Source organism: Mastigoproctus giganteus, chromosome 11 (genome assembly GCF_048544385.1).
Source record: "Mastigoproctus giganteus isolate SK-2022 chromosome 11, ASM4854438v1, whole genome shotgun sequence".
NCBI classification, from domain to species: domain Eukaryota; kingdom Metazoa; phylum Arthropoda; class Arachnida; order Uropygi; family Thelyphonidae; genus Mastigoproctus; species Mastigoproctus giganteus.
The window spans coordinates 106902902-106919480 of NC_143585.1; the positions used below are offsets into that span (position 1 = coordinate 106902902).

General features: G+C 37.1%; 1 protein-coding gene across 1 annotated transcript in view; it reads left to right on the forward strand.

Moving 5' to 3' along the window:
• The first annotated feature begins 1393 nt into the window (after positions 1-1393).
• The window catches only part of LOC150078333 (uncharacterized), a 29259-nt gene continuing 14073 nt past the window's right edge, over positions 1394-16579 (forward strand). Inside the window, exon 1 of the mRNA XM_090384870.1 lies at positions 1394-1692. Coding sequence (XP_090240996.1) covers positions 1581-1692 — 112 coding nt within the window. The 5' untranslated portion in view covers positions 1394-1580. The remainder of the gene's footprint in view (positions 1693-16579) is intronic.

Here is a 16579-nt window from a genome sequence, read left to right on the forward strand (position 1 = left end):
CGGGTTTTTAATCCAACAAAGAATTGACCACAATATGGCCTTAGTCGCTGATGCTCCTAAAACCGTACTATAACAAGAGCTCGACTCTATTCAAAGGGAGCAGTCAGGTCAATGACCCATCTCTTACGAGAACTCTCCACTCTGTCTCGCAGACTTTCTGCTGCATGCCTTTTCTGTAGGTACTTCATGGACACTTTGTTCTTCTGAATAGCATCTGTAATTTTCCGTTGTCTTCCAGACCAGTCTGAACACGTGCCTCAACCATTCATTTTTATCTTCTTTATTTATCCCTTCTGCTTCCGTTCGCTGGAACAACCTTTCCTCACATGTATTTCCCGAAATTACAATCTGCAGGAATTCAAGTCTAATGCCAATTAGTATCTTTCTCATTCTTTAACCCACTCGCTGTACTATTAGGTTGCAATACTTAGTGTTTGAGGGTTCCATAAAAAAGTAATAATAATAAATCTCATATGAAGAATAGTTCAAAATAATATCCAGATTTCCATATCAGTTACCAATTATCGAAACGCATCAGTTACTTAATTTCGTATTTAAAATTAATTCATTAAATTCTGGTTAATATCAGAAACCATTTCTGGTTGAGACTTTTCGGATGATTTATTTTTGTAAATGCAAAACTCGAGACCAATATCGTGAATAAACGATATTGCCAATATACTAGATTTTGATTACATAAAATGGTTTACAATTTAAAATTATTTAACTCTTCATAACAACGAAATTGATAAAAATTTTCTTGGGATATCCCAAGCATATCAGGCTAGTCATCGTTATTATGAATGGCCTTATTTACAGAAATGATATACGAAATGCGAAGCTCATATAAGGAAAACGTTGATCATTGTATTCCCCCCCCCCCGCGCACACAAATTCTGCAATCTGCGGAAGAGACTTATCGCTGAAAGTTCGTCAACTTATGTCGGAATCCTTCAGTGAATGTGACGTCCAATGACAGCTAGAGGATGTGTACGCCCATCCAAATGTCCGGAATCGGGCCGATGAGAAAAATGTCAGAGCTGGAACACCACAACAAACACTAAAGCACTTTGTTTTGAAAACATTAAAGCACAAAAAAAAACTGCCAAAAAAAAAACAGTCCGAGACACTTGCACGCGACACTAAACTTCGAGATTACGAAAATATCGCGTAAGAGAGCATCGTCGGAAAATGTTGGTGATACAGAGAAGTCCGCGTGGCCTGCACGTACCCGCGTGCGACAACAGCGTTCACGTGCGCCTGTTAGTACTTCCTCTGGCATCCGGCCGTGACATCATACTCGCAAAATGACGTCACACAACTTACTTGTCTAGTGGTTAACACCCCATTGCATGCACCCTGTAATTCCCCAACTGGCCACGGGGAAAACGGACGTCCTATAAAAGCGTTACCGGCATGCCCGTTAAGGTAAGCGTACAATCGCTGCAGCTCGAGTCCTCGTGCCAATCCTTCCCCGTGCCTTGTGTGCCGACACATAAGTTGGCAGTCCCAAGGCCACAGGATCCTGTCTAATACGTTCCTGGTGTGATAATCACTTCTCTCGCCCTACCTCACTTGATATGGTTGCTATGGTGAAACAAACAAAGTCGCCAAACAGGACGCCGTCGCCGTTGTTGCTCTCATCATTCGCTTCCAACTTGGTCCATCTCTCCTACAAAAAGCTCGTGTCTGGTAAGTTGGTGTCTATTTTAAGGTAAACTTATTTAAAGTGCCTCCAGCCGCCTACGTCGGTGTGCCCGGCCGCTAATGACTCCGAGCGCAGGCGAACAGACATGGCTAACTGCGTCTGACACTTCTCCTTGGGTCTACAGCCGACTTCTTACCTTTGTTTCTTAGCGGAACGGCTAGTACCAACAACTAGTTACTTCTGGCTGAGCATGTGATCTCCCCCAGCCGCACGTGCTTCCGAGGCTGTCCACGCCTACCTAATAGTCACGCCTACCTTGTATGTGGCTGTCTGTGCGTGTAGTTTAGGTGTTAACATATCAATGCACGAGGGGGCATCGGCTTACACCCCAACTTTTAAGTAGCCGTTTTATCTTACTAACGCGCTTCCTAAGTGACACTCCGACGCCAATATAGAATCCTCGCCTGGCTACCTACGGCGAGGTTTAAGCCTCGTGTGCCGCTAATAGTATTTTGTCAAGATTTCCCGGATCTGGTGCAATCGAGCCTCTGTCTCCCCCTCTCCCTGTACACCCAACTCCAGTGTGACAGTTCTGTATACAACAGCTAAACCGAAAATCCCCAGCTTTTCAATTTCTGCCTTTACTGTCCTAAGAATGAATATCAGCATTTTGAAACTGTCACACTTTGACTCCGTTGGTTCTTTGAATTATACGTTGATGCCCGAAATCAAGGTTCAAAATTTAAGAAAACAGAATAGGCAAATAAATTACTAATTAACAAATATTTTTAAATCTTTGGACAGGAAAGAAATGTCGGTTCTGTTTTGTTTTAGAATAAGAAGAAATTTTAACAAGTGGAACGCACTGGGCACCAATTGTAACTAGAAGAAAATTTTATAGAAGTAGAGTAAATGGAGAGAAGTATTTGTGGATTTATTTGTATTCAGCTCAGTCTGTATTTGAATAGTTAGCCAAGCTGCAAACGATGTTGGTACACAATATCTTTTCTAAGTTTTAATTCAGTTTATTCTCTTCAGCGTGTGATTCATTAGCGATCAATCGCGCTTTAAAAATGAATTTCTGATCGGAGTATTTCACCAAATTTAAAAATAATACGAGAACATAAACTAAATTTTTAAAGATGCACATTTATTGAACTCGGGAAATGCCGATTAAAAATTGAACTTATAATACAACTTGCAATATCGTCTTCAGTTCTCTGGGAAGCAGGAAGCACGATAAATTACATGTTTCAGAATGTGCTCAGGGATAAAGGCCATGAGACATCGGGTTGTCGCCGCTGTAAATTATTTTAAAGATTAAAAACATAGCTTCATATTTAAGATCCACAAATTCAAACATTAAGTTATATACTGAACCCTAAATGAACTTTCCAAATAGGAACGAAACCATTCTTCAAACATGAGCCATGAATTGGGGTTTCATACATCTACAAAACGTGTTAAATTAAGGTAGGGAAACAAAGTGAACGTGCAAACAGATAAATCAAAAGAACTGATGGTAAAAGCAAAAACAATGTCAGTTAAAATACCAACGTATCACTTCATCTACGTCTTGAAGGTTAACACCATGAAATACAATTCTACTCTTCTAAAACATAAGTGAGGAGTGAAATAAAGCAATTAATACTGGTTTTGTTTTATCTCACTCGCATTTTCAATTCTACGAGAGGTTTGAATATAGTATTTAATGTTTCTTCTGTGTTTCTGAGAACAGCTGTAGATGGAAAGCCTGTATTCAACTTCAGGGCTTTATCATGGTCATCGATCATTCGTGCAGTATTTTATATCTTGGGTCGTGTAATCCTTTATTTTAAATTTAAGATCTTTAGTGGAATAAGAGGTTGAGTTAGCGATTTTTTTCTACTTTTTTATATTTTAAAAAGGGATAGAACTGCGTGTTTTATTGTGGCAGATTTAAACTTTAAGAGTGATACGTTTGTTCTGTTTTTTATGCCTTCACCTCCAGCTCTTCAGATTTAGCTCGTTCACTTGGTTTCTCGCAAATTTTCGACAAGTCCAGTTGATGGTAGAGATCGGATACTTCAAATTCTGGATTAATTTACAGAATGGTTCCCCTTATACTGTAAAATTTACTTGGCATTCAATAATACTAACATTATATAAATAGCTTGCCCATTGGTGAATAAGCAAAGATGGTCCTTTGAATAGGTGGGTCTCTTGTACGAACTTATAGATTTAACTTATAGGCCTGAGAAGTAGGGAGATTTCAGAAGACAGTGGGCTGATTTAGCTAAATTTCAAACAGCTGCAAATTTTGTGGATTCTGAGATCTTGGAGAAAGAAAACCCTTTTCTGGAAGAAAACCTTCTCACGATGCGGTATAACTTTTCCATGGTATAAAAGAAAACCATTAAAATCTTCCCATCACGACGAGAAGTGTATCAGTTTCGGCCGTAGTTGACCTTAAATCTCTGAGTGGTTACGGGAGAGCAACGACCTCATTCACTCACTAATCTTGGGGGAAATGCCAAATTTATGTAGTCTGCCCCATACACGCACAATATTTTACAACGAATCCCATTATACTAACAAAATCAAATACGTTGCGTTGTGGGCCTGGTTCCCCTGAATCACGGGGGAACTGTCTTTTAAGGTCGGATCAGCTGTTGACTTTAATCGTGACTTTAAAAAGAAACGTATTCATTCTTTCCACCTCTCTTCTAGCAAAGTTTCTATTGTACTTTGCATTGTAGCATACAGCTGCGTTCCAACATTTCTAGTGCAGTTTGAAACTAAATGTCAAGAACCGGGTTATTACGGACAGATGCGCTGGCATTTTTTGATTGTGTTACTAATTTTGGTTTGCTCGAGCAAACCGGAATTAGTACATTTTACATAAGTTGCCTTTAAATAATTTAAATAACTGATATTTATGTAAAATAAGTGAATTTAAATTATGAATGTGCTCTGTTGTGGCATTTGTTAAATTCATGCGATAGACTGAGGATGAATATATATGCACAGTACAAATTAATGATTTATAATTTGTACTTATTTATAATTACTATAAGATCCTTAAATATAAAGAAGTAAATGATTGGGGGACGAAATGCTTTCAAGACTTGCGGTTTTTTCTTCAGTGTTCCTAGGAATCAGCCATTTTTCGGAAAAGTACCATATCATTGCAACTCCTGAAACAACTGGAGTCCCAGCCGTTCCAGATTTCCCGTGTTTAACAAGGATTTTTTTTTTTCAAATTTAAAGTTTTTTTTTTATTATTAATTTTTAATGTTCCAAATGATCTTTTTTTTTTTTTTTTAAATCACATGCAATATTTGACTCGTTAACCCCCCATTCTGGTGATGATTCTTAAACCCAAAAATTTTAGTATCCAAATGCAGATAGGCAATTCTCGGATTGAACAGGAATTGACTAATGCGTTCCAACAGTTTTCTACTTGAGCTTCGTGGAAATTTCTTTTATTAGAAAATAATACTGTAGTTTCACGCATACAGTTAAATAGTCATTTATTTCAATCCGTGTTCGACATTACTGCCCGCGAATGAAATTTAAGAAAGTTAGGAACCCATCTCAAAACTCTTTGGACTGGTAATAAAGATAGTGTTGTTAGGATATCGAGGGAAAACAATGGTTTACAAATCGGACTTGATACGAAATGACTTCTTTTAGTCTGTAATACAGCAGTCTTCCATAAAACACTTTCCACCAATGTGTCGGATTCCTTTTTTTTCCCCCATTCTTGAAGTATAAGTTTAATTGAGAAAGTGATGTTAGCTTCCATGGACCCGCTCTCTCTTGACTCTTTCTAATTCGTTCCGTAGTGATTTTAATTGAACTCAAATCAGATGGATTTTGCTGTCAAAACAAGCCATTCCATCAGTATCATTATTCTTCCTAAATCAAACCTCATACTCTATTCATTAGAAAAGCACTTTGTATGTCAAGATTTTTGGTTCCAGAGGCCGGTTCTTCCGAAAACAACACTTTTAAACCCTTCACTTTTTATTAACTTTCTTTATGAAAGGTTTGAAGGTGATAGCTCGTCCTTGGATTCCTCCCCCGCCCCTCTTTCATGCAATGCTCTGCACACAGTAAACATACTGATAACAGCTCGTGCACGTTCCCGACGTTCTCGGTGAATCTTTGGCAACTTTACCAGTGATTTCCGGTAACACGTCCAAATGCGCGGAGATTGTTGTCAAAAGATTTCTCCTTGGCAGATGTTCAGCTTGACTCCACTCACGTACCATGTTCCAGACGGGGGTATCGGAATGGTGAAACTCCAAAATCAGTCCGTACGCTGTCCAGCCCTAGATCCCATCACACTTTGAGATTCGATGAGCTCATTTCTGCATGTTTTGCTAACTGCAAATGATAGTTATCTTCCGAAATGTCATTTATGCCTCAGTGCCACCGTACTGCATTCTACAATATTAGTATGTCCAACTTATGCCAGTTAGTCTTACTTCTGCAATAAAGTCAGGCTTGAATTTCTTTCATTTATCACCCTTAATGAAATTTTATATTTTACAGACAAAATACAGGTTAATAATGTATAATGGCAATGTCATTCACTACAATGAATGAAGGGAGCATTGCGTTATACGTGATTCGCTGTTATTTTTAGTTCCGGGTTTATTTTTAGTTGTGCAGAATCAAAATAAATACAATGCGCGGCAACCAATGGGTGTAACTTAAAAGGAAACTAATGAATAAAAGCCGCACTCCTCCTATCATGTGTAAGCGATTGTCTGCTGAATGATTATGCGACTACTAAGAAGTTACGTGCAGTCACCTTTAGAGTAGAGCTGTCTTCTCTGTTTGAGAACAAGGCTGAATGAATATTTCGGATTCTCTGAAAGATATCTTAAAATTGATTTAATGATAAAAAATTTAGTGAACTTAAGACCTAGTGGCCCGTATTTACGCATAAACAACATTTAAGCAGTTTAAACAACATTTAAACAACATTTATTAGTAACTACATATATTAAAAGCTTTAATCCATCGCGTGAGAGTTAGATGTTCTCTTAATTCCCATGAGCATAACTAATTTATTTATTCGAACTTAACCTATACGAGAATAGATTTCAAATTTGGTACATTAAACCATATTAAACGGCTTTGAAGACAACATCCAAAGGCCAAATTAGCAACGGAACTGGTCATATTAATGTGAAAGCGATCGTTCACCTCCTGAGGGTTGTTCTGCTTTTGAATGAATTTGTGTTAGTAAGGCCAAATCATATCACGAAGAAAACTTTTTTTTGCGTTAGCCAAAAATAAAAAAAATAATAAACTTGAATTTATCCAGTCCAACTTTCCTAACAATTAATTTTCATTGGTAATTTTAATGTTCACAACTCCAGCTGGCTTCCATTTTCTAGTCATACCGACCCAGCTGGTCGAGATGCTGAGGCTTTTGCAATTACTAATGACCTCGCACAGATTGTTCATTTACCTACCAGAATACCGGACTTTTTCTCACAAACAACCCTTCTAAGTACACGGTCGAAGTGAGTGGTGCTTTAAGCACCTCAGATCACAACTTGGTGATCGTCTCTTCTCCAATGGAGCCTTTATCTCATGGCTATTCCCAACCTCGTATTGTTTGGCATTACAAGATTTTGTAATGCCAAGATGGGATGACCTGCCGAGATTTCCTTGGTTGGATTACTGTTTCAAAACTCCTGATGTCAACGTTTGCTCAGATCGTGTTAGTGAAATTATTCTTGCAGGAATGGAATCCTTTATTCCACACTCCACTTTAAAATCTCGTCCTTTATCTAAACCTTGGTTTTCCAATAAATATGCTAAGGCTGTTCAAGAGAAGAATTTTGCATATCGTAATTGGTTTGTTTTTTCCAATTCTTCATTTTCTGCCTACACCAAAGCTCGCAACAATTGCAAAGCAGTTATTAGTCCAAACTAAATTTTGAACAGGCTAAGAGTAGAAAACTTGCTTCTTGCCTTAATGGTAGCCAAGCATTCTTTGTCTCTTGCCAAAGCTATTGGGCGCAACTTTTGCCCATCCCTGCTCCCACTTCTGTCAAAACCAGATGGATAAAGCTGACCTGCTAGCATCCCATTTTTCTTCCAACTCGTGTATTAATGATCTTAGTAAAACACCTCCCACCATTCCCAACACGCTCCATCCAATGCCTCCTGTGGCCCTTCCGTCAAAAGGATGTCAGAAGGATTTTGACGAAACTTGATGCTCAAAAAGCTTCAGGTCCTGATGATATGTCTCCACTTGTTCTCAAAACCTGTGCTCCTAAACTTACTCCTCTTCTTTGCCGACTTTTTTTTCACTTTCTTATTCCAAAGGTAAACTTGATCATATCCAGCCAGTTCCTAAACAGGGTGACAAATCCCTCCCATCCAATTATCGTCCATTGCAATTACTTCTACTCTTCTAAAGTAATGGAGAAATCAATTAACCTCCAACTCTTAAACTGCCTAGAAACCTGTGTCATCAACGATCGCCAGTATGGATTCCTCAGTGTCGATCCACTGGTGATATTCCAGCTTATGTTACCCATTTATGGATAAATTCAATGCAAAAGCATGGACAAATTCAAACAATTTGTCCATAAATGTTACCCATTTATGGACAAATTCGATGTTGTTCTTGACATCTCAAATGCTTTCAATCGTGTTTGGCATAAACGTCTTCTAAACAATCTTCCATCTTATGGTTTGCCAATGTAATTGGTTATCCAGTTTTCTCTGTGATCGCTCACTGAGGGTGATGGTAGATGGTCTGTCTTCTAACTTCTCCACTAATGCTGATGTCCTCCAAGGTTCAGTTCTTTCCCCTACTCCTTTCCTCTTGTATATTAATGACCTTCTTCCATTGACTGGAAATCCTATCCGTAGTTTTGCAGATGATAGCACATTGCTTTCCAGTTTCAGAAACCTTGCCCTGCTCAATCAGCTTCAACTTTTCGAATATCCACTACCAATTCCTTAAATGCCGATCTCCAGTGGGGCAAAGACAACTTAGTTGATTTCAATCTTTCTAAAACTCAGTCTTGTCTTATATCTCGCAAAAAGGATTCTTCTGCTCCTATGCTTATCTTTGGTGACACTCCGATTTCTAGGCAAGATGATCTCTCTTTTGGGGTTTACCCTGACTTCTAATCTCTCTCTTGGCACAAGCACATTACAAATATTGCTTCCTCTGCATCTAAAAAAGTTGATTTTCTCTTTCGCTCTCAGCGTTACTTTTCTCCCAAACAGCTGAGACAAATTGTTCGCACATCTGGGGTGGTGCCCCCAAAACCTCTCCCAAGCTTCTAGATTCCATTCAGAAGAGGAAGTTAGATCAATTTATGACTAACCTCTAACAGAGTCTCTCCACTCGCTGTCCCATAGATGTACTGTTTCTGTTGCATGCCTTTTCTACAGATACTTCCATGGGCACAATTCTTCTGAATTGGCTTCTATAATTCCCGCTCTCTCTTTTTGAAAACAGTCCGAACACGTGCTGTCTTACTTCCAACTCACAGAACCAACTTCATCTTCCTCGTTTGTTCATTCAACTGCCGTTTTCCGGAACAACCTTCCTTCATACGTATATCCCGAAAATTACAGTCTGCAGAAATTCAAGTCTAATGTTAAAAAATATCTTTCGTCGTCTGAACCTCCAACCCAAGCACGGTACTAGTACTATACGTTCTAATACCTCTAGTGTTTGGGGTTTTTATAAAAAAAAAAAAAACCGGAATATTCATAATATTCCGATTCCCCCAAGGTTGTTGGTATGGTTGTTTCTCGGCACAAGGGCCCCTAAGGCCATTATGTGCCAGTTCATGTAGCAAGCTATATTAGCTCAGAACTGGAAAAAATCAGTCAGGTGTACATTATTTCCTCTTATGTTTTAGTGTCAAGGGCTCTTATAAGTTTGATCGAATTAGCAGAGTTCCTGCTCGAGCACTCTGATAATAATTGCAGTCAACAATGATCCCGCAAGGTAATGCTCAGACTCGCTTCTTCCAAGCTGGGAGGCAATTTATTCGGACAACCCACTGTTATAGGTAATATTCATGAGATTCAATTTTCCGTTATTCCCTACGATTTTGAGTCCTCGTTCGTGTCTCAACCACGAGGAAGAACACACCATCCCAATAGATATTACTCAATCCGCTCAATTGCTTAACCACAGTTAGAGCTATCCTTAATTTCGAGTTGCCAAAACCTTGCAGTGTATGTACACTTCTAAGCCGTTCTTCATACGTGCTTTGCACTGATCCAATGTGCTATTTTCTGAAGACGACGCACACTTCAATTAAAAATTCTTGGATCAGTAAACCGGACTAAGTTTTATACAATTTAAAATAAAATCAGTGAGAAGGCTGCAGAAAATGAATTGTGGATCTCTCTATGTCCTAGTTGATCATATTTTTATTCATATTTTTATTCATATTTTCCTTTTCTCTTGAAAGAAGGAAGATATCGAAAAGTAGCATTTTATTTCTTATTTTTTTATTATTTTGTAGTATATTATTTCTCAAATACAAAGTTTGTCATTACGCCAAAGCAACTAAGGCTTGGGGTTCAAGTACCTGTAAAAAGTGGTCGATTGGTCTGTTTTCATGGATGAAACTTTGATTCTCCCATGGTGGAGAGGCGTGCAACCATCGCAAGAGACAAACTAACTCTGCCACGATGTGAGAGGGGCCCTATAGATACAGCGAAACCTCTTAAGATGTTTTGGAAGGAAGTTTGAATTAATTAATTTGACAATACCTTAAGAAAGTGGAGTTAACACGTTTTTTCATTTCTTGGAACCAAACCATTTGAAGGTTTTATTCAAAAAAAAAAAACATTTACATGGAATTCGATTAAACAGGTTCCCATTCTGTATTTTCTGCATGCCATTCAGTTACCTCAATTACAGAGGATAATATCAGTTCTTTTCCACTTAACCTTATCCAGTGTGGTTAGCAAAATACGACGACACGAATGACTGTATAGTCCTTAAGAAGCTTCTCTGGAATGGAGATATGGACTGATCGTCGTTATATGTACGAGAATATTACTTTCGTGTATCAATAATGAAATTTATGGCAAAATTTACTACCAGACTAGTAGTAATAAATTTCGGAATAAACCAAACCCAAGTACATTTTAGACCTGCATGCTTTATTTCTTGTGAAGCACTTTCCTGTTAGATACATACCGCAGTGGAATAATGTACTCCATTACCAACCTACGATTGTAGCCGGAGTGTTCAGAAGGAAAGTAACAAAAGTTTCGCGTGTCAAGAGCTCACGTGACACCACATATACGACAAAATTCTTGTCCTCTTCGTGAAGTCTTCTGATCCCACATGACCATCCCAGAATATAAACAGAACACATTAAATGCATTCTTTCGGGCAAACTGGATTCAACACAAAAAAAAAAAAAACTGCTTTGTTGATTCAATGTAAATTGAAACGACTTCAGTTCTCATTTAATGGAGAAGTGTTTTCAGAATTAAAACTGACACAACTAGTAAGAGTTTCCTATCGAAAGCCCTGTGCTGCTTGGTTCTGTATTATACAGAAACAACTCTCAAACATCTCCATTTCAATGGAGATGAATACAGCAATCAAATCATACAGCCAACAAATTTCACAGAACACTGGTCTGGCTAGTCCCTCTTCTAAAAGGAAATGTTAGGCGACGAGCTTTTTGTCTGATTACGGTATTCATCTTGTGATATGCGATTAACTGATGTAATTTAAATAATTCAGTTAATTTTAATAAGATAACTGTTGATTGAAAGAGTTTAATTACTTTCCCACGTTACTGAATTTTAATTTAATTTATTGGTTAAGCGACAGAAAAAAATCCCCAAAAGAATTCAAAATACAAAACTAAGAACGGGGAATGTTTTTCCCGACGGGATTCTAAAGCAGAATCCCAAAGACGGAATTATACTGCAGTCATCACAGCATGGATTTTTTTTTTTAGAGGCGATCTTGTTTGACCAACTTGATTGGATATTATGGCACAGTAACAGACAAAGGGGATGGAAAAAAGTAATAATTTTGAGCCGTATACTTAATCTGTACATTTATTTCAACTTCAAAATGAATAACAGGATTAATCGTTTTATATAAAACACATTTTAAAATTATTATCGTATTTTAATATCCAAATTATTTAATTAAACCGAAGAATATTTCAGTGGAAGAATTATATGAAAGAAACTTTCGTAACACACTTGTTAGCATAACTAGAGATAAGCATAAATGACACTATTAACCACGAAATAGTTTTATACGAACTACTACTATCTTTAACTGTACGCACAGTTAAAAAATCCGTTTACTATGGACAAATGATTGGCGTAAATGTCTGGTTTTTCGGTAGAGGGCACATATTTTTTTTTTTTTTTTTTTTTCTTTTGCATTTAATGAAAAAACTTTAAATTCAAAAATATGATGCACTCTCGCCTCAATTTGGACTCATAGCATATGACAACAGTTTCGTTTAATTGTTTTGAAATTATCTGTGACAATATAAGGTTTAGTATAAACAAAAACAACACGCTACAAAGTACTTTAAGATTTTTTATTACGCATTTAAAAATTTATGGCAAAAATTATTGAAATGATTAATATTAACAACTATACTGATTTTTCATCAAAATATCCTCCGAGAATTTATCGCTACCTTGCACAGACGTGGCATTCGGACGATTAATTTTTATATTAGTGTCTTGACTAACATTCTAAGCGATCTGCAAGGATCCCCATAAATGTTTTGTGAAGATGGGCAGACTTCACTAACTTGGCTGTCTAGATGATCCCATAAAAGCTCTTGAGTTTAATCAACCTGATTAGCGGGGTTACACCATAATTTGCAATATATCCTCCTGTTGGATGGTTCCTAGAGAGCCCCTGCACAGCTTAGAACTGTACTTCGGGTCATTGTCTTGTTTTAATATAAACTTTCTCTCACAAAGTCGAAATCCAGAGGATATGTATTATGTTTAAGCAAGTTTTTGTCTTCTTTTCTTAAAATTCCTTCAATTCTGATATCATCCACTCCAGAAAAATAGAAGCAACTCCAGATCATGAAGGAACCACCACAGTACTTCACTGTAATTACTAAACAATATGGCACGATTATTTTTCTTCAGTTGATCTCTCACATAAGTTCTGCGCTTAGAGTCAATTTCAAATTTCGATTCGTTCATGGTGCGCTTTTATACTCTTCAATTGTCCAACGTTAATGGCTCTTAGTTCGAGCCAATCGTTTCTTTCGATTTTCCAATTTTAATGAGGGTTTTCGGACCGCTACATTACCATGAAGCCCTACTTGTTTAAGAAAAGTTTTACAGTGGACGCGGGAGTTCCTATTTCTATTGAACTCGGCTCGGATTTCAGGTATGGAAAAACATCGATTGCGTTTAGAAATCAGTGTTATGGTCTTATCTTGTGTTTCCCAGCTCTTTGAATCGTCGAATGTTTGTACTCCTTTAAATGAAGCGCCTAGTTTTTTGCCAATACTTCTCATGGAATAACTTTCTTTATAGAGTTATAATAGCACTTCTTTTTTCGACAATCAGTTCCTTATTTCTTGCAATGTTTATCACCAAACACACACTAAACACTTTCTGAATGACGGGCGTTTGATTTTATAAGTTACAGCACTGACTCCTCAATTTATATTATTTGGAAACACTGCAAAATCACTAGTCTTCTATAATATTGAAACAATACTCCCACTTTATAGAATCATCTACAACGTTCTACCCATCCTGGTATTTACTAGAATATTCTACCACATTCAATAGTCCTTTAAATCCAATAAACCTTTCTGGAATATTCTAGAAATGTCTTAAATATTAAGTTTTTTATTTTTATACATAAAGAAAATATTTTAATGAATATCGGTAAACAAGTTGTTCCTATTTTAATAAAAGAAATTTTGAAAATTAAAATGAAACATAATTCCAAATTAACAACTGAACTATTTTAAAATAGTTCACACTTTCCACATTTTTTTAAATTAATAAACTTACGCTTATTAAATATTACGCAAAAATCTCAACACTTGTTGTTCATTTCCTGGAATGTTGGGAATCTTAATTATGGATTGGTTGATTGTTGTTGAGTTTTAGGAACATCAGCGATAAGGCCACGTTGCTCCATATACATTGTCTGTAAATTGCGTGTGTTCTGAAGTCGATTTTCTGTTTGCTGGACAAAAATCAGTTTCCGGGAGAAAAAACCATGCTCCCCTCGCCTGAAACCGACTAACTTAGCCACGTTGTGAAAAAGATCCCTAAAAATTCCTCCCATCATCGACGGGATTCAAACTCCTGGTCTTTTCCACCAGCTGTGGGGAGGACGGCAATCCTACCGACTGTGCTACTCACGAGGGCAATTATGGATTATAAATTGTATCGTTCATAAATTGCATTTTGATTATTTAACAATAGCATTAATTTGCTATGACATTTCTAAAAATTAAGAATTATATTGTTCTCTACAGCTAAACATTACTTAAATTAGAAATAATTAGTATCAATAAAAACAGCTGAAAGCATGTATTACAAATGAAATAGGGGGAAAAACACAGTTTACATTTCTCTCTAAAGTGAAATTTGATACTGTATTCACATCAAAGTATTGTTTGGAGTATTTTTAAGTTAGGCGCGTCCACTGCTATATTGGTTTTGCCACTTCTTGTTTGGAGAAGTCAGGCTTTGAGTTCCATCAATGGACTAGCGGACTTTTTGAAGTGCTCTTCAGCCGGAAATGTAATTAGCTGACGATGGGAAGCGGACTCTCCCTTCCCCCGAAATTTATTTTGGGGTTTTCAGCAAGCACAACGTGCAAATCAGCCAGTGAATTTTAAATCTACACCGTTCATATCAAACTGGAAGTATATCAATAACGTAAATTCTGGTCTTTGCCCTGAAGTTACTTGAATGGGATCCCTAGTCCACTTTAACAACTGAAGCAACCGTCGCCTCTCCAACCCGTGGTGGTTGATGTGCTGGTCTGGTACATCAACCAGAAATATTGTAAATATCGCATTCATACGAATGTAATATTTACAACATTTCTTCTCGGAATTTATTTCGTTGATCAGAGCCTCATTTTAAGATATTTCTGCGACCATAACAGTTAATGCTAAAATAGTACTCGTTTATCATTGAAGCAAACATGTTAATTAGTAGGGGAATCCCATAAAATCAAGGAAGATGTCATATAGTTCTAGACAAAAAGAATCTTTTCTTTTAAAATAAAATTTTCAGAAAACACTAAACAGGAAAGACCAGTGCGTCATCACTGTGGGAGAGGAAGGTAGGTGGCGAATGCAAGATGCCTTCAAAAGGGATTATGTTCACTTATTGTCCTGTTTTCTGTTTACATTGCTAACTGCATTGTACAGCTCTACTGTTAGTTCCGCATCTCACAACGAAGTTCCGCTGTTTTCTCTAACCCGTGAATAAAGCGTATGCGTAGTACGTATCAGAGCTAAAATAATTTCAGCTTGCGTGGCTACTGAGCGAACCTCTCAAAGACTAACACCTGTTGTTAACACTATGTCTACTGTATCGTCCAGGGCTAAGGACACAGCGTCGCCACGTTTACGTGTTCAATGGCAACCAAGAAGGCACTGACCCTTCTGCTAACTGGTAAAGTTTTAAATAAATTTATTTTTATTCTCTAATTACACGCTTGTTTCGGAAAGAGTTATAATTGTTTTGAATTAATACATTGATTTAATATTTAATTCCGAATATATTCGGGATTAAATATAGTCAGGTTCAGAAAATCAATCAGCTTAATGCAAAATTCTAAGTCCCTTAACTGAATATTCAAAAAATGAACGACATTTCTGAATCTCCCGTGGAATTTTTGTCTTAAGACCAAAAAGAAAAGTTGTTTACAGCTTACTTATCAGTCTGTAGATAACAATTCTTTTTTGGCTTGGTGACAGGATTCCACACTGGAGTCTGAACGCTGCTCCATAATTTAGTTGAGAGACAGTTCTTAGGTTAGGATCTCTCATTAGTTGAACTGAGGTATCTACCTGACGTTTACCCTCTGGAACCGAACATTAATTTATATAAACAAACGTAGTGTTAAGAATTATGCATTTTTTAATCCTCATTTTAAGTTTTACTGAAAACTGTAACTTCAGCATTTATTTAATCGTAACTCCACTGGCAATGCTTCAACAGTATAAATAAGCGTCTCCACTTCTCTCTGCTTTTTGTTTGACTACCAACCTGATTTCAGTAAAAATGGGAAATACAGGACATGTTTCTAGTTAACACTGTGTCAAACCGAATGCTTGTCCATGCTGATCAAAAAGCAACAAGAGTGAAGATAATCTGGTCTGTATTCGCGTGATATTTCATCCTTTTTTGTGTATTGATTAGTCATGCATTTATTTGTGATAGTCAAAAATAGGCTAGAAAAACTGATGAGCTTCTGCCTTGCATAATCCGGATGTTATTGGTTTATCAGTCAGCTTCCTTCCTTTCGATTCGCTTATGTTTGAATTTAATCACTGGAATTGTGAACGCGTCCTGTGGTTACAACAGGGGCGGACACGCACAAAAAATAGCCACTGCCTACTAATCATGATTCACTGAAATTTGAGACGCAATCGTTGCTCTCTCGTATTCAAACAAGTATATTCGCGACTTCGTGTATTTTAAAACAAAGAAAATAAAAATTCTGTTTAGTAAATAGTTATCTTAATTAGAATGAATAATTCTAATTAAGATGACTTTAAAAAGTATAAACAAACACAAATGTATTTCTTATACCACCTGGTAACCAAATGAATAACAGGGGCTTGGTCTCGTCAAGTCTCGCGATCCAACACATCGCAAATATAATAAACAGGAAATCGTTGATATATTGCAAGGTCTGTTATCCAAGTATTCTCTTCTCAAAACGGA